Below are 19,915 nucleotides of genomic sequence, written 5' to 3'. Positions count from 1 at the left end.
GTTTCTTGAGGGCAAAGACAGTTTCATTTTTTTCTTTGTATTATCAACATACCCGTGTTCACAAATATAGATTTAATAAATGCTGATTGAATTGATAGAGTGGAAACTTTTTTTACAAACAGTCTTGGAGAAAAGACTAACACTTACATTATAGACTTAATCATGATACATAAGATTTTTCCTATATGTACATATTTTCATTAGATATCAAAATCCACATAATAATACCTGAAGGTTTATTACATATGTACAGAGCATAGTATCATATCACTATCTTCTCCTTGTATATAATGTAGTAAGGCACTAAAAAGCTGGCTGGGATACTTATGCCAATTGAAGAACAAGGATATTAATAATTATGTGCTCTTAGAGACTGGAATTGTCAGGGGTGGTTTTGTTTTTTGCATACTTGTTGGATTTCTAATTTTGATCGATACTGAGTGATATATAATGTGATTATTTTGTTTCAGAATTATTTTAAACTATTTTAGGTTGGGTATCATAGTGCTTACTTGTAATCCCTGTTCCTGGGGGAGGCTGAGATCGGGAGATTGGTTACTTGAATTCAGAAATTCTGAGCTACATTAGGCTATGCCTTTGATAAGAGTGTACATACTAAATCCATTACCAGTATGGTAACCTCCGGGAATAAGGGCTCACCAGACTGTCCAAGGAAAAGACCAAATCAGCCTTAGTTAGACAATGGGAGCAACTGAAAGCTTCTATGCTAATCAGTAATAGTAGGAGGAAACCTATGAGTAACTAGCTATTAAACCCAACGTAAAAATTATAAAAAAACCTTACTATTTTCAAAATGTTTCAATTGCTCACATTTATGTAAAAAAATAAAAATATAATGAATCTTAGATGAAAAATGTACATACAAACCAATCTAAAAAAGAGAAACTAAAAAAAAAATCTGTACCTATGTTAAGTTTAGGATTCTCTAAGAGAAAAAGTAAGTTACTTAATCCCATTTTCAATCAAGGAAGACAGGAAAATATGAGCTTCTATGACTATAACTTTTTTCCTTTTTTGGCACATGAAAATAAAATAGGTTGAAGTTTGATAACCTACTGTATAGATTTTTCTTATTGCATTTGGGGGCAGCTCGATGGCTCAGTAGATTGAGAGCCAGGCCCAGAGATAAGAGGTCCTGGGTTCAAATATGGCCTCAGACACTTCCTAGCTGTGTGACCCTGGGCAAGTCACTTGACCCCCATTGCCTAGCCCTTATTGCTCTTCTGCCTTGGAAGCAACACATAGTATTGATTCTAAGATGAAAGGGAAGGGTTTAAAAAAAGAAAAAGCTTCATTGCATTAATAAAAAATTGCATCTTTGACCAGTAGTGGCAAGTGCCAGGCCCCAACCCAACCTTACCCCCAGACTGAGTATAGTGTTCCCCCCTACCCCCATAAAGACCACATGCTGTGCTACTCCCCCTCCCCTAGTGTTGGGTGTGGCTGCCTCCCCCAAGGAAGTGCTCCCATTGGGCTGCTGGGTAGAGGGGCGGGTGAAATGAGCAATTTCCTCAGTGAGTTTAGAGAAGGGGGAGGGGAATGGCCAGAGCACTCTGTTCCCCTCCAGCTCTGCTACCTGTGTTACCCTTGTGTGCTCCCATTGGGCTGCTGGGCAGAGGGCTGAGAGATGTGGAAAAAAATGTCAAGTGTGGTGGAGAGGGGGAGGGGAGCAGCTCTACCGGAGTCCCTCTGCTTTTCTAGTAATGAGCTTGGAGGTGGGGTTGGGGGGCTATTACATGCCCGTAGATAGCACTCTGTGTGCCATAGGTTTGCCATCACTGTCCTAGACCATTAAATTTAAATGTAATCTTTGATTTTCAGGGCTATGACCTTCAGGTGGCTTTCTGTTTTAGTCTTTCTTTACTATACCAGAGTGTAAAACAGACTTGAAAAATAAGGCAATAATGTGCCTGTCCTATATGTAGGTTCACATTTAATTAATACTTGGACCACACACAATTAGCAAAATTATTCCAGGTTTAGCCTGAATAAGAAAAAGACTCTCAAAGTCAACATGATGAATCTTATATATTCTTATTTCTTTTTCTGCTTTTTCACTAAGAATTTCTGAAATGGTCTCTATATAAATATGTTCTATTTCCTATACCTGATAATAATCTGTGACTTTATACCATTCCACACCCTCTCAAGTTACATGAGATCACCAGTGATCTGCTCCAAAAGATTGACTGCTCATTCTTCCACAGATATAGTTATAGAATACAAGTTAAACCCGCCCCCCCCCCCCTTTTTTCTCTGACTTTGGGGCATGGTATTTAAGTAAGTTTTTAAATTTCTATTTTTCAAATGCTTCACAATAAACAGTGCCCTTTGATTTTCTATATCTCACAGGATTCCAAATTGACCAAACTTTATGGAACTGTGAAAAAACAAACATCTGTTCTTATGGATTTAATTTAGTTACTTATCCTGAAAAATTGCTTCAGTTCTTCAATCTTACTTAGTTGTCTGTGTATATTAAATTATTTTGGGTTAGCTTAACCATCACCGTCAGAGCTGTGTGACTTGACAGTAATGCATATTTATCTTTTCTGGTTTCATTGTCCTAAATATACTACTACTTTCTAATTTTACTTGTGCACTATCATTCTTTCTTTGACTTTTCTAAGGAGAAGATATCACAGAGTAATCTTTAATACCTAATTTTCCCTTAATTCACTATTCTCTGACAGTTCGGTCTCCAATATTCTCTTTTATCTTCTAAAAATTTTCTGACTTTAATCAATCATCAAAAGTATTACATTATTGTGTTTACCATTAATGTTGCTGTATCTCATCTTAAGTTATAAGCTATTACTACTGTGGTTTCTTTAGGTCCCCAGTCCTCACTTTGTCCTCAGCACCCCAAACTATTTTATTTCTGTCATAATCATTATCTAATTCTTATTCCTTTATATTTTATTCATTTGGGGACAATATTACCCAGTCAATCTGCCTTTGCTTCTTTTCCTTCTCTTTTTTGTTCTCTTTTCCTTTCACCAATATTCTTCTTTCATGAAATCTCATGGGACTAAGATTGTAAGGAAAGAAGAGGCATAGATGATGAGTGTATCAGCATCTCATCTTGCTGAACTTCTGTCCTTTATGTTTATACTCCCTCAAAAATATTTTTACATCTTTGTCATTTATGTTAAATGCATTATATTTTATTTCATTCCATTTTCTTTGTATATACTTATGGTATTTGTTTTAATGTTGCCTTAAATTGTAAACCCTGACTGTCCAAACACCCCAAAATCCTAGAGTATGAGTAACTTCTTAAATTTTTTTCAATGATTATTTTGAATGTAATTTTCACTTGTTTTCACATATTTTTCTATCATAAGAGTATTGTAAGAAAGCAAGGTTTCTTGTATCCATTTGATTATTGAATTTTGATTTATATACTTTAATATTTAATTGTTAAGAGGGAAGTGACTTCTGGAAAACCTTTTCCATTCAGAAAGATATTTGTTGTCGCCTACGAGATCACGTGAAACAAGTAGAAAGATCACAAGAAGAAAACAAGATGGAAAAAACAGAAATAATCAACAGGTTAACAAAGAGTTTGGAGGAAAGTCAAAAACAGTGTGCTAACTTGCTGGAAACAGGTAAACCACCTTAGTTTGCTTTAAATAAAAGAAAAGTATAGATAGTAGCTATAGTTGTTATCCACTTGATGCAAATTTAATATGAAAATATGTATCTATACAAAAGATAAATGAATGGTTATTTTATTTAAAAGGATTTATTAATTTTAAGGTTTTACTAAAACTTCCTTGGTCTATAATTTTATAAAATTTCTTAATTAAATGTGACTTTTCAGAATGACATACATGTTATGTAAAGTTGAGTCTATTTTTATAAATATTTAGATTAATACATTTATAGATTGTTAGAACCTGAAGGGACCTTAGAAATCATCTAATTCAGCCTTCTGGTTTGGGGATTTCAGAAATAGGCCAAGAGAGATTTAGTGATGAAAAGTTACAACCAATGTACAAATCTATGTCAGTGGCAGAGTGGAACCCCATTTTACCTGACTACTTTTCTAGAGCTCAAGATTCTTTTTTTTTAAACCCTTACCTTTTGTCCTGGAATCAATACTGAGTATTGGTTCCAAGGCAGAAGAGAGGTAAGGGCTAGGCAATGGGGGTTAAGTGACTTGCCCAGAGTCACACAACTAGGGAGTGTCTGAGGCCAGATTTGAACCCAGGATCTCCCATCTCTGGGCCTGACTCTCAATCCACAAAGCCACCCAGCTGCCCCCTAGAGCTCAAGATTCTATCATGTCATAATTTATATATCATTTCTGGGATGGAAGTGGGAAAGTGAATAGTATATGTGTAGTAAAAAAGAAAAGGTAAACAAGTAAGAATTACTGTGGTGTGGGCTAGGAGTATTGTTTTTGCTTCTAAAAATTTTTTTTCTCTACCTTTTGGGGAATATCGAGTATATTTTTATTGTTTTAATTATGTTACTATTCTTGTATTTTCCACCCTCCCTTCCAGCTCTTAATAGGTTTTACTCTAGCATGGCTCATTGGACTGGTGACCTTTTTTGTGTAATTGACTTTTTTCCAATAATATACAGAGACAAGAAAGTAATTCTTCATGTCCCAAGTCATTTCTCAAGAACCTAGTAAGGGCCTTAGCAATTACATCCTTCATTTTACAGACGAGGAAATGATCTGTTTCCAAACAACAAGCTTAGAGGTGAAGTGATTTGCCCAAAATTACGTAGTAACTTTAACAGTAGAACCTGCCTCTTAATTTTTAGTCTAATGGTCTTTGAAGTTCATTATTTTATTGTAAGTCAGGCCTCACTCACATCAGTCCCCTGGTATTTTAGGCCTGATACTGGAAATAACATGATATACTAGTTAATCAGCAGTTAACAAAAAGGTTCTTCAACAAGTGGACACCACTTGGTTCAGTGTTCATGACCCTTTCTCAACTCTATGGAGAAGTGTAGCAGCTGCCCTGGTCTATATAAAAACACAACTGGTAAGGATGTTAGGATGTGATGAATTGGGCAATTGTGAGACATCTCAAGTCATCAAGTCTGAAGGGCCCCAATCCCATATGGACATACTTCTTTTATACCCTTAGGTGACATTTAAACCTTGTCAATGGTCCAATCTTTGGTCCCCTGAGCCAATCAGATATTGATATAATTTCAATACATTTAAAGAAAAAACTAGCCTAACCTATATTGGGTAGGGTCTTAGTAAAAATCAAACTAATTATGTTGGTGGAAAGGATGCTGGTTGAAAATACCACATGTTCCTGCCACAGTAATATTACAGGATCATATTGTATTCATTTTAGTGCATGGATAAAAAACTGGTGGTGATACAGGTACAGGAACCTAACTATTTTAGTGGTGCTGAATTGAAGTTCATTTGTAGGTGATTGATAGGTGACTTATCTTCACATTTAGGGAGTTTTAAGTGTCCTCCAATGTTTTATTCCTATAGGGTCAGTACAGGAAATGAATCAGTTAAAGCTTCAGCTTCAGCAAGCCCAGAGTGCACATACGCTGAGTGACAGCATGAACAAGGCTTTACAAGTGAGTGTTGCCACTTAAGTAGATGAATAACCCAGTAGTAAAGGGTGCTCATGGTAGACTGGGCTTCTGGGAGTCCAAGGATAGTGGGAAATGGAGGGGTAGCTCTGATGTCAGAATCACTTAGGTATATAATTTGGGTAGGAGCCCTATACTCCTTATTCTGAGTAGGGAATACGGGAGTGAGGTGGGGGTAAAAGTGATATAACCAGTTTTCTCTTATAAGGAATTTACATTTTTTCTTAAATTCAACATTAATTTGGGATCCTAGGGCACCTTTGGCATCAGTAGACTTGTTCCTCTGTGACGCCTTGCAAAGAAAATGGTTCCAATTCTCCCCATTCCAAAAGTGCCATTACTTGCCTTTCTCAATTACTTCCATAAACCAAACTGCCTAACTAATTGGGATTCATCCTACTAGACCATATTATAATTAACATCATCCCTTATAGCAGTGATAACAAATTTTAGAGACAGAGTGCACCCCACATGCTTTTCCCCTCCCCCACACCCAGTGCCTGGTGTGCCACCTGCCCCACCCCCTTACTCCACACAGGGGAAGGAGGAAGTGCTCTTATTGGGCTGCTGGGTGGAGGAGCAGATGAAGTGAGGAATGTCCTGAGTGTAGGGGGAGGGAATGGGAGTAGCCCCAGTGCTCTGTTCCCCTCTAGCTCTGCTACCTGTGAGCTACCCACCTTACCCCCTGTGTACTCCCATTGGGCTGTAAGGTAGAGGGACAGGGGGTATGAAAAAGATCATCAGGCATGGTGGAGTGGGGGAGGGGAGCAGCTCCACCCAAGTCCCTCTCCCTTTCTAGCAAGGAACTCTGGGCGATGTGGGATGGGGCGTGTGCCCATAGAGAGCGTTCTGTGTGCTTTCTTTGGCACATGTACCATAGGTTCACTATCACTGCCTCATAGATTGTACTATAAAACTTCTGTCAAGTCAGGGTCTTTATAGAAGTCTTTTTAGATATTCCTTTTTGTCTTCAGAACTTTTCCCTATAGAAGCATCCCTTCTTAAGTATACTATTTGAGCTATCAACTTAATATTATCCTTTCAGAGAAGATTTGATGTTAGTTTAGACAGAATGGAAAAATTATTCCTATTTAATTTTTCAGCACTAGTTGCTAATTACACCCAAAGAATGATGGATCATTCATGTAATTCAAGTGCATCTGATTGGCTGGCTTTAGTGCTATCATATCCAGGAAAGCTGCCCTTTGTGATCACATTGGTTGTAGCTGCCAGTGGATGTTGTCATTGTTGCTAACGGTAGCAGTCCTTGCTGGTTTGAAGTCAGACTGACCCTAGTCTGAATCCTCTCCTCAGGCCTGTTTTTCTATGGATAGTTTCACCAGAAATACAGGACTACTAGCAGCAAAGACAAGAGTTATTGGAGGAGCCTTTCTACCAGCGTTTAAGGTCGTGATCCATGAGGGAGAACTATATGCTAATTATATACAAAGTATGTGAATTATATACCTCCCTTTTTACTCAGTCATGTTGACTCATTTAGGGGTATCAGTAAGAATAATATGTGTATACTATCAGTCATTTGTGTCTTATATGCCCCCCAAAATAAAATAAAATAATATTCTCTTATTTTTGTACTCTAGGAAGAATTAGCAGAATTGAAAGAGGAAATTACTCTCTATGAATCTGCTGCAAAACTGGGAGTATTTTCAAATAGTCCAGATGAAGAGTTGAATTTAGACCTTGCTGAATCATATGTGGATTTGGGTATTAAAAAAACCAACTGGAAAAAATCAAATATTCTAAGGTATTGAGACAATACTTCATTCTACTCTTTAAAATTTTTAAGCTTTTTTTATACATGGTAATTAACTGAGGAATTATTGAGGTAGTTTTCTACACAGAGTAGAGTTCTATTTTTTTCAATATAACAAAGGTTTAAAATCAGTTAACAGACTATTTGTGTTATCCTGTATATATTTTTAAAACCAGATACAGCTTATCCTTTTGGCAAAAATACTATCATGCAATAGAAGTTTAAAAGTTAGATGTTTAATCTTTTCAACTTATTAGAAGTAAGTCCTAAACTTTTTCTATATCATTTTAAACAACAAATATAAAGTAGTATTATCATTACAACTTGCTTTCAGGATGTAAGTTGAAGAAGTAGGTCCCTTAATCTATTCAATCAAATGTCAGAGGAAAAAACAACAAAACCTTTTTTCTTAGGGAACTTCTACTTTGGTCATGTAATCATGTAATGATAATACATGTGTCATTCTGCAAATGTCAGTAATAAAATCCTGTTACTTATTTAGGCATTTATGTTATTGGGGAAAGAAGTATTTATTTTTTTGCTACTTAATGTGTGTATCTTATCTCCATGAAATTCGAAGCATTTTAAAGGTCTTTATCCTTTTTTTCACATAGCACATTTCATAGGGCTGAGTATATATCAAATTTTCAACAGATGCATATTGAAGAATTGAGAATGCAAAATTTTAGAATATTAGCATACATTCTGTGCTTTAAAAATTAATATTCTTATCATTATTCAAATTTTTTGCTGCCCACCATGTGTTTGGCATTGTGCACATACAATGAGTATACTAAGTCCTGAAAGACTTTACCTTCTACTTTGAAAGTAATTCTTTTATAGATTCACATTTTAAGAGCTATGAAATTTGATTCATTGGATTTGTTAATTAAAGTCTCAAGAAATTCAGGTAGTCATGCATGTAAGATAAGATCTTCTCATTAGATAGTAATGCCTCATATATCCAGAGGTCAGATTTCTAGAAATTTGAGCTATCAAACAACACAATTGCCAACTTGGAAGTAAGAAGAAAAGGAAATATATTACTAAGATCTATTCTCTTTAATTCTTTGGGAGAGCTATGAGGCCTCTTTTAGACTTTTACCTGAAGCTCTTAGTGAATAAAGGTTGGTAATAATGTAAGGGGTAAAAATTATGGTTGGACTGAATATTTAAGCGTATGGTCACTAAGAATATAAAAATACTAAATTCCAATGAATTACTCAAGTCAGAATGACTTTTATGGTAGTTTATTTGCAAATAGAGAGAAAGAAAATAAGGAGAATGAGAGAGTGAGAGAGAAGTCGGGGGAGGCAGGGAGGAGGGAGAGAGAGAGATAGAGAGATAGAGAGAGAGCGCACGAGTGAGTGAGTGAGCTGCTCAGGGATTCAGAGACTCCAACAAGGGGTGGAGGAGCACCCAGAGGATTAAAGCCACAAGGTTTCCAGCCAGGAGGACTCCTTCAAGACGAGGGGCTTCTCCAGAGGCTTGTGCCTCCTGTAGTGATTAAAATAGTTTAAGACATAAACTGTGGCAGATAATAGAGTGGTTGCCTTAAATTGTGACCGCAGAAAATATGGTTTCAAGACTGTGTCTTGTTTTTAAATCAAATATAAGGTGGTCGCCAGGGAAAGATTCCCAATTATTAAATATACCCAAGTCAGCTGGGTTTTATAGAGATTTTAATTAATACAAATGAGGAATTAAAGAAAGAGAGAGAGAGAAAAAGGAAATAATGAGAAAAGAGCTACACCAGCCTAGGCCAGCATGAGCCTGTCTAGGCTGAAAACCCTAAGAGAGGGATCAGTCAGTGTTTTATCAACTCACCACAAGATCTCTGAGAGGGAGCCCTGAGAGAGACCCTTCAAGGCAGCTTTGGCCAGCTGCCTCCTCCAATTCAGCCTTTCCCAGCTGACTGTCTTGAGACTCAGCTTTTCCTCTCCTTATAAAGGGAATTTTCTCCTATGTCACCTCCCCTAAGTTCTCACATCTACCAGTCACAGTAGACATTTTCCAAAGGACAGACCATTCTTAGTTCACACCAGAAAACCTCTGAGTAAGTTCTCACCTCTTTGCTCCTTGTAAATTCGCAAGTTTCTTGATCTTTATAGGTACTTAGCACCCTTTTGTATAAGATCTAAAAATAGGCACAGCTTAAGAACTTTTGTCTTACTATAAGTATGGGTTTAAGTATCTTTCATTGTCCAGCAAGGAGTTTCTTCCCCTAAAGCAGGCTTAAGTAGGGGTGGAGTAGAGGTCTTCACATTCCTGATCTAAGTAGAGGTCTCACATTCCTGATCTAAGTTCCTTCATTGTTTAAAATAGGGAAATGGTCTTAACCCAACCTTATGAAGTAGGGGTAGGGTCTGAGAATTTTTAAGGTTCACAATCCAACCTTATGAAGTAGGATCTGAGAATTTTTAAGGTTCACACTCCAGAAAAGCCAAGGAAAGGGAGTCAGCCCTTTTCACTCACCATGTGTCAGTCCAAAGGGAAGCAGTCCGAGATCTCAAGCCCGAGCTCTTCCATGGCCAAGTTCAAAGGTGAAGACTCCTTACAGGAAGTGACCACCAAATTTAAAGACAGTTCTTTGCGTCATTTCCTGTGCCTGTTGTCGACCTTTATGTGTACCAATGGCAGCTTAAACTTGGCTTTGGACTGCCCAGGGGCCAGTCAGTTGTTTCTGATTTGTCACTCCCTAGCACAAGTGGATCATAAACCTTCTCTTCCCCACCCCACCTCCCCCCAATCCTTAAGTGAGGTTGTATACATTCCTGGTGATTAAAAGTCTAAAGAATAAGTAGGGTGGAGTTAATCCCATTTTTACAGTAATCTTTCCCAGATAACTATGGAACTAATTAGAATTGGTTAAAAAGAAGATGGGGAAAACAGAAAAAAACCAAAAACTAAAACAACAGAGCTGAAACAAGTAGTCCCTTTTTACCTCAAGGAACCCTAAAAGCATCAAAAAATATATATAGCACACTATAGTAATTGATGTCTGTGATAACCAGAGTTATCAAATTAAGTTTAAGTTGTATTCAATATACTCTAGATAAAAACTAATAGTATATCTATATCACACATTGGATTCCATCCAAAATGGTTAAATTTTTTTGTTTATATTTTAGTGGTTAAAGTACTTCATTTACCTATATCATATAAATTCTCCTGTGTGACATACTGCCAGATAAATGAATGTATTAACTTTTTTTTTTAAACCCTTATCTTTTGGAAGTGACTTGCCCAGGCTCACACAGCTAGGAAGTTTCTGAGGTCATATCTGCACCCAAGATTTCTTCTCCAGAATTGGCTTTATTAAGCCACCTAGCTTGACTGCAAGAATTTTTCTTTATAAAAATCAAGTATGTGTTCCTGTGGGACCCCGGGCAAGTTATTTAACTTCTCAGTATATCCTATGTAACTCTATAAGATTCTAAGTTGTAGAGAAGGTTCAAACTTGCTTTTTGGGTAGAGGGAATTTTCTTAGTCAGAATTTCTTTATATAAGTAAAATCACATGTGAGTTCAGTCCTTATCCCTTAGTATATATTCAGTTTAACACGATACAAAAAAACAGTACTGAATTTGTAGTCAGATCATCTGGGGTCAAAATTCTTGTTCTGCATTAATTTGTATGACTGAGAAGTTCTGAACCTTGAGTTCCTCATCTGTTAAATGGGAAAGTTGGGTTAGAATGATCTTTGAGTTTCTTTCTATTTCTACTTCCATTATCCTATAATCTTAACTAAGATTATATGTAATATGTGCAAGGTACTGTGACAGACACACAAAATCCCTGGGGGTCTAGAGAATCAGAGAGAGCTTTAACAAGTGCTTCAGGGAGGGAAGACTTTCATGATAGAGATGGCACTTCATTTAAATCTAGAAGAAAATTAAAGGATTCTGAGAGTCGAGAATAGAGAAAAGGTGAATGAATGCTTTATGGGCATGAGAAACTACTTGCTTATGAGGATATATTGAAGTGGAGAGAAAATACCAAGTCTGAGAAACCAAAAGAAATCTAAGTTTGATTAGAGTACACGAGGAAGAGGAAGTGACATGAAATTAGGCTAGAAAGATAAGTTGGAACCAGATTGTGGAGGTTAGCCTAAAAGCAAGGCTGAGGAGTTTGTGTTTTATTCTGGAGGAATAGAGATCGAAGATACGCTGAAGATTTTTGAGTCAAGAAATTACTTGGTTAGATTGTCTCTTAGGAAGATTATTTTGGCAGCTTGGGAGTTGGAAAGAGTAGGGTAGATTTAGATAAGGGAGGGATTGCATGTAAGGAAGCCAAATTAAGAGGTAGATTAGGTAGTCCACATAAGAGATTACTTGGTAGTAACTGTGATAATTGTGCATGAGGGGGAAGAGAAAAGCATTAAGAATGTTTCCCAAGATTGCAGGTAGGGGATTGGAATGATAGTAGTACCTTCAACAAAAACAGGAAAGTTTGGAAGAGGGACTGATTGAAGATCATCACTAAAGGAGAGGATGTAGAGAAGAAAATAGCACATAGGGATAGTGGAGAGTATCTTGGGACACACCTCATTCTTAGTGAGCAGAGCTGACTTTCCAAACAAAGGAAACTGAGTGGTCAGGAAGGAGGAAATCCAAAAGAACACTCTTACAGAGGCCTAGCAAGATTCATAGGAGCATAAACTTAGAACTGAAAGGAAACCTACAGGTCATCTAGCTGAATTCCCTCATTTTACAAATGATAAATCCAGAGTGGTAGTGATTTTTTCCAAGGTAACATGACTGGCAGTTCCAGGATTCAAAAGCAACTCCTTTGACTCTAAATCAGCACACTTTCTGCTACAACTGGAAGGTGATTAACACCTCCAGAAGCTGCAAAAAAGATCAAAAAGGACTTAGAAAAGTCATTAATTAGATTTAACAGTTGGAATCATTGGTGACCTTTGAGAGAGGGATTTCCTTGGAATCCTGGGACTTGAAAGCCAAATAAGTGGTAGTAAATGAGGTGAGAGAGGAGCAGTAGCATATGTAGATGTCTCTGGGTGGTCAATAGTGAAAAGAGAGATTTAGGGCCACCTTTTCCTTTGCCCTGGAGCAGAGGAGAATATTGGTACAGGTGTTAGAAGCATGGGGCCCCTCAGCAAGAGGGGCCAGAGTTACTGGCCAGGTATGTGGAGGGTGGGGATGAATGTAATAAGACTGGAAAGATAGGAAGGAGTCAGGTTATGAAAGACACCATTAGGATTTTATCAGCAATTTATTTATTTGTACATTTGCTTTTAAAATTATTTTATCATGGCATCTTTTAAAAAGTTGATCCCCCTTTCATTCCTTTTGATTTTTTCGGTAATAAATTTAATGCTTGTGAACAATGAATAGCTCTAAAGCAAAATTCTCTAGTTATTCTTTAGTTCATTTCAGTGAATAGTCAAAACTTTAGACATCACATTCATGTTTGTGATATCTCATATGAAAAAGCTGAAGACTATGCCACATATTTATCTTGTACTAAGTATGGATATAGTCATTAAATACAAATACTTGTTTAAAAGTGATAAAGAATTAAGAAATTAAATGACTTGTATGAGTAAGAAAAATGCTTCATCTTCCAAGGCCCACTTCATACAGCAAGATTTCAGCAAGTGATCTTAATCCATTTATGGAAGCCAGTTTTGAAAATGTTTAATAAGCAAAACAAATATCTTATTTGGTCTTGTCCAAAAATATGTTTTCATTCTGTATCTTACAAGGTCTATTGCCTCTCTGTCAGGAGATGTATAGCAATCTTTTCTTCATCATTCTGGATCATCTGGATTCATGGTTAGTCATTGCTCTGATCCGAATTCTTTAGTCTTTCAAAGTTCTTTATAAATGTTATCATAAATAAATGCTTATAACTCATTAAATTAAAAAAACTTATAAATGAAAAAAGTATTTCTCTTTCAAATAACTAGAGGGAGTTGAGGATGATTATGCTTCTGTCAGTTTTATATTCCAAAAATTGGTGATAATTTTATGTGATTAATCAATAATCTTCCCAGTTGAGAACTTTTATGCTTTGTTGAGTTGAACTGCTTTTAAATCAATAACCTTAATATATGTATCTCAAAATCTTCACTACCAACCACCACCTCTCTAAAGCTCTACTGCCTGATAAATTTTGAGAGTTTAGCTACAATCTCTTTTTTTTTACATTAATGGAATTTGAGTAACTAAATCTACATGCAGTTTGCAGACAGCTTCCTCCCTCTTTTATTATAGTTGGCTGCTAAGCTCAAATAATAAACATTTAACAAGTGGAATGCCTTTTCCCTTTGGTCCTCTCAGCATGCTTCATAAATGACTAGAGTTTATTTGAATTCAGGGGACCATCTTTCACATGGTGGTTCAATTTAAGCTTTATGTAGATCTTGGTCACCATGTCTGGTTTTCCCCTTTTTAGGAAAGTGGAGAAAATTACTTTAGCAAGCATTTTCTCTGATCTTAACTTGGCTTACTTTAGGAATCTGAGGATATGATGTTTTTGTGGTCAATGTTAGTTTTTTAAAAATTAGGTATATATACAAAATTTGTTAACTGAACAAAATGATGATTCCCGTGAAAAACAATGATTTTTTCCCAGAATTTCTGTGAAGGAATCTCAGAAACTAACTAGTCTCACTTCTTAAACATTCTCCACGAATGATCACTGAACCTTTACTTGAAGATGTCCTCTACTAACAATAAGCTTTTTAAGCAACCTATTCTTTCACTTAGCTTTAATTATTAAGAATAACTAGTGCAGCACACCATGCACCCAGTAGGGGCTTAATAAACATATAGTATATTGAATCAAGACATTTTGTTTTATTTCAGCCTAAATATTTCTCTTTGAAATTTTCATCCATTTCATGACACTTGAAGACAATTTTCACTTAATTTAGATTTAATAGAACTCAGTTCCTTCAAAACCAGTTTCAAAGAGCATTTCTAATTTCTTTCTTTAATTATTTAGGATATTTTTCCATGGTTACATAATTCATGATTTTTCCCATCCTTCTTCCCTCTCCCTTCCTAGAGCTGACAAGCAATTCCATTGGGTTATATATGTATCATTGTTCAAAACCTATTTATATATTATTCATATTTGATCTTGATTGATCTTTTAATGCCCAATCATATTCCCATCGAACCATGTGATCAAGTGGTTGTTTTTCTTCTGTGTTTCTACTCCCACAGTTCTTTCTCTGGATGTGGATAGTGTTCTTTCTCATAAGTCCCTCAGAATTGTCCTGGATCATTACGTTGCTGCTAGTAGAGAAGTCCATTACATTTGATTGTGCTATAATGTATCAGTCTCTGTGTATAATGTTCTCCTGGTTCTGCTCCTTTTGCTCTGCATCAATTCCTGGAGGTTGTTCCAGTTCACATGGAATTTCTCTAGTTCATTATTCCTTTCATCACAATAGTATTCCATCACCATCAGATCACAATTTGTTTTCCCCAGTTGATGGATACCTCCTCATTTTTCAATTTTTTTGCCACCATAAAGAACATGGGTATAAATATTTTTGTATAAGTCTTCTTCCTTATTATCTCTTTGGGATATAAACCCAGCAATGGTATGGCTGGATGAAAGGGCAGGCAATGATTTCTAATTTTTTCATCCTGGTGTTCCTTCCCTTTGGATAGGTTCTAGTTTGTTAATGCTTTTCCAAAATGCAGAACTCAGAACTTAACCCAGCATCCCACTGGTGATCTGAACTGCATAGTACACAGTATTGCACTAGAATATTTAACAATAATTCCTTTATAAGAATGTCTTTTACTTAAGGAAGTGATTTGATTGTATAGAATAGAATACTTACTGTTAATAATGGCTTTTAAAAATTTGTAAATTAACATCACCTTCTAACATATTTAGCCATTTGGAATTGTCTGGAACTTGAGTCTAGTAAAAAGTCTTTTATTTCAGGCTCTGCTAATTTTAGAATTTGTGATTATTCAGGAAGGGGGGAGTGACTAAAGTTTATGAAGAAAGGATTTGCTGAAAAGATAATTATAAAATTTATTCTCTGCTTCAAAGTTTATATATCAGTCATAGAAGAAATTTATTTAGAAATGTTATATCTTTTGGAAATAGAAAATCAGTAGGAATAGGCAAAAATTATCCAATTTTTAGCTATTCTATGTATTTATGGCATGCTAGAGCTAGAAGATAATTTAGAGACTAAATTTGTTCATTTTACACAGGGGAAGCTAGAATAAATATGACTAAAAGATTTAAAAAAAAAAACAACCTACCGTCTATCTTATAATTGATACTAAGTATCATTTCCAAGGTAATCCAAGGGCAATTAGTGAGATTTAAAATTTTTTTCCAAAAACTTGCCTCCATGATATCATGGTTAAATTAGCTGTCCTGATATAGTAATATTTGTTTTGGTGAAATTTTAGAAATATATGTACTGTAATTTCAGAATTAGTTAGGGAACAATAGCCACTGTGCTTTATATTCTGCCTCCAAATCAACTTTCTGTTCCCTCTTTTCTCTTTATTTTCTTGCTTTCTCTTTGCCCCTATCTCCACCCCCCCCCCCCCTCCAGTGGAAAGCCCATGTATAGATAGTCTATCCTATAACTTCTGTCATATGACCTCCTCTAAGGAGAAGGACTTGGAAGTTTCAGTGTTTCTAGGATCTTATAGTTTTAAAAGAAGATTATAATAGGGAGTGAGAAGGGTGAACAAGAGTTCTGAGATATGATGTAAGCCAAACTTCTAGAATACTGAAATATAGACCAAAACTGAGGAAAGCCAGTTTTTTAAGCTTTAGCAATAAAAGATATAAGGGAAATCAAGATACAAGGGAAAATCAATAACCAGATATTTAGCAACAAAAATTATTTAAAGAAGTTGCCTCCATTCCTGTATATACAGAGAACTAGGTCCTTACCCAAGCTATATAGAAAAGTTCACTGTCTTTTCTGCTTAGCTTTCAGACACTATTATATTTAAACTGTCAAAGGCCACTTACAAAGTGTGTTGACACTGAGGTTTTATATATTGCTGTATGGTTTTTTATCTCTTTCTCAATGTCTTAGACCACTATTTGTCTCTCACCCTGAGACTTGTGTTTCATTGAATTGTATGTGTTGGGATAGAATGAATCATATTTGCTTTTCTTCTCTATATGCATATATCTTTGAGAATCAAAAAGTTTGTGTAATTCCTTATAATTCATTCAAAAAACCAAGATATTTAAAATTTAACGAATTACTGACAGTGAGGACAGTAAGATTCATTTTTAAGTGGAGAGCTAGAGGAGAAGCTATTTCCTTTCTTGGAAAGTACCTACCATAGAGTGGTCTGATTTCTAAGAATTTTCATCATACATATGTCCATGTGCATATGTAATTAAAGCTGTTGTTAAAATGTTAATATAGAGATGAAATAAATCTTAATACATGGTTAAGGTTGGGATCGGTAGTTCTTTTTAAATGGACTTAAAGAACAGCTATGATTTCTTGTACCTAATGGGTTAAAAATGATTTTTCCAATAGTACTATGCAGAAATCAGAACCAAATGAAGAGCTTCCTAAAGATGAAATCATCATGAGACTGAAATCTGAATTGCAACGTTTGCTGACTAGCAACACAGTGAAGCGTCGCTTGGTTTCTCAGTTACAAAATGATCTTAAAGATTGTCATAGAAGACTGGAAGATCTCAGCCAGCAGAAAAAATCTCAAGAAAAATGTGAACTTGAGGTTTGTGTAAAAAAGCATCTTATTTTTTGCTTAATTTTTAAAATTAGCTTTTGCTCATTTTGCATGATATAATCTACAATCCAAGTAATTTAGCTCTTTTGTGTAATATTTAGAAAAATAAAGCATAGGAGCAGCCAGGTAGCACGGTGGATAGAGCACCATCCTTGGAGTTGGGAGGTCCTGGGTTCAAATTTGGTCCTATATTCTTCATAGCTTTGCAACCGTGGATAAATCACTTAACCCTGATTGCTTAGCCCTTGCCACTCTTCTATCTTAGAAATGATAAGATAAAAGGTAAGAGTTTAAAAACAAATAAAGCACAGACTGATTTGTCACAAAGCATTTTCTCCTTAAGTTGATATCATGAATTCTCTTGATGAAACATTAATATGTTGATACAAAGGAATATCTTCTGTTTTTCTTTGGCCACTAACATCACAATTCCATATAGATAAAATCCCATTACATGTAAATAGTTTTACTTGAAAACATTCTTTATAACAGCCATTTTCATGTCCTAGATGTTTCATAGAACTAGCTGTCTAAATGGTCTTCTGATATCTCCTCCACAAGAAAAAATCCAAAAGTGAATTTTCTCTGAATGATTTCTCCTGTCCTCTGTTCATATAATATTTCTTCTCAGTGAAGAAAGTTCCAGATTTATAGTGTTTACTCTTTGAGGGAAAGAGGAGACTAAGCTGAGATTTATCTGAACTCTATAGTTCATTTGACTTCCTATTGAATAACTTATTATTAGTAGTAACTATTACTTTTTACTTATTCTAAGGTCAAACAGCACTTACCTACATTTTTATTTGATCCACAGCCCTATGACAGTAGGTAATAAAAATGTTGTCATCTCCATTTCATTTTATTTTTTAAGTATTTTATTTTGAGGTCTTTCATTTTATATCGCAGTGTCACCTCTTCTCCTTCAATACTTTGATTTTAATGACAAAGAAAAACAACAATTAAGCAAAAACATGCAGTATCAAGTCCATCTCTAATGGTGTATTCAATTTGCCATATGAGTTGTTTCCTAACTCTGCTATAAGGGAGTTGGAGTAAGGATGTATTTTTTTTCATTTATTTCTCCTTGGGAATCTTTACTGTTTTTTTCATTGCTAAGAAATGTTTTTTAAAAAAATTAACAAAGACCAATAAACTGTTACCTAAATTGATCAAGAGAAGAAAATAAAATGGATCAGAATTTAAGATGAGTAAGAATAAGCTTACAATGCAGAATTAGAAAATCAGAATCTATAAAATTTTAAAATATGCTAACAAAAAAACAAGAAATAGAGACTTTAAGTAACCTCATTTTAGGGAAAAGAAATTGAAACAAAATATTACTGAATTGTCAGAGGGTAGATAGGAAGGGGCCTTTTTTTGTATTCCCATTACATTTAGCAGAGTACTAGGCACATTAATGATTGTATATTGACTGATTTGAGTCAAGAATAAATCAGATGAAACTCCTTTTCTGGTATAATTTTTGCCCATTTGAATGACTACGAATTTTTGTAGGAGCTTTTGGGGTTGGGGAGAGTTTAAAACAATCTCATGTTATAGAGGCAGCTATGTAGAATGATGGATAGAGTATTATGTATAGAATTAGGAAAACTCAAGTTCAAATGTGGCCCCAGATAGGTGTGTGACAAGTCACCTTAAGCCTGTTTTCCCATTTCAAAGAGCAGTTTGCAGAGAATGCCTGAAAACATTACTTAGAATAGAGGAGAGGATGAAAGAAGCCACCATTTATAGCTATGTAACTCTGTCTTAGAGAAACTACAAGATTTTGGTGACTTTTCCAAAGAGATACTTTTTCAGTAGTAATCAAAGTCTTAATATAATATTGAATAATATTTTTGTGAAATGAATGATTATATTATTTGAGGGTCTTGGTAATTTCTCAGCTTGACATTTAAGATCTTCAATTATCTGGTTCCTACTTTTTATTTATTTTCTTTCACACATTCCTTTTCTTTAAATTGGTATCTGGTATTGTATTTGCCACCTTTGCACCTTCATATGTTTGTAATCCCTTTGTTACTGTCATTTCATAGAATCCCTTAGTGGATTCAACAGGACAGCTCAGGTTTTTCCAGATTAACTCCAGTTTTTGTTCTCTTCCTTTTGAAATTACTTTTTTTTTTTACATCTATTTAATATCTTCCTATCTATATACATATTATATTCTCTCCCCCATAGCCAAAACAGGATACTCCTTGAGAGTAGGAATTGTTTTTTTTTAATATCCTGAGAACTTGACATAGCGCCTTGTACATAAGATTAATGAATATTTGTTGAAATGAAGTCTTTCTTGAATATATTAATGGCATCTTTTCAATCTTGTATTTTTCAAGTTTTACCTATGTTAAGAAATTCTGAGCAGTATTGTAGTAGGGCTTTAAATTTGGAAAGGACTTTGAAGATCATTTTTACCTAGTCTACTTTTCATATTAGGAAACTGAGAGGTTCCAGATAGGCTAAATGACTTGTCCTTAGTCCAGCAGTCCCCAAACTTTTTACACAGGGGGCCAGTTCACTGTCCCCTAGACCGCTGGAGGACTGGACTATTTAAAAAAACTATGAACAAATCTTTCTACTGTTGTCTGGGATAGCAGAGGCTGCAGCGCTGACTGTGATGGGCCTGCCACACCTTGAACAGGCCCATCACTGCCACCATGATACCAGGCAAAAGTATACACAGTGCGGAATCTCCTTCCCCAGATTACTGCTCATTAATTGCTGACGTCTTCCATTGTGCAGCCACATAATCCTTTGTGACTCCTCGTTCTCGTTCAGTTAC

General features: G+C 35.5%; 1 protein-coding gene across 13 annotated transcripts in view; it reads left to right on the top strand.

Moving 5' to 3' along the window:
- Window positions 1–19,915, top strand: part of CEP152 (centrosomal protein 152) — a 110,212-nt gene that overhangs the window by 33,638 nt on the left and 56,659 nt on the right. For all 13 annotated transcript variants that reach the window (XR_460809.3, XM_007479921.3, XM_056810166.1 and 10 more), the window contains 4 exons: window positions 3,485–3,632; window positions 5,501–5,592; window positions 7,209–7,372; window positions 16,899–17,103. Coding sequence is in view for 12 of the 13 variants with exons in the window: in XM_007479921.3 (XP_007479983.1) it covers window positions 3,485–3,632; window positions 5,501–5,592; window positions 7,209–7,372; window positions 16,899–17,103 (609 nt within the window). In the remaining variant the exon portion in view is untranslated. The remainder of the gene's footprint in view (window positions 1–3,484; window positions 3,633–5,500; window positions 5,593–7,208; window positions 7,373–16,898; window positions 17,104–19,915) is intronic.

The sequence above is a fragment of the Monodelphis domestica genome, chromosome 1 (assembly GCF_027887165.1).
Source record: "Monodelphis domestica isolate mMonDom1 chromosome 1, mMonDom1.pri, whole genome shotgun sequence".
Lineage (NCBI taxonomy): Eukaryota > Metazoa > Chordata > Mammalia > Didelphimorphia > Didelphidae > Monodelphis > Monodelphis domestica.
This window is presented reverse-complemented; position numbering and strand designations above follow the sequence as displayed.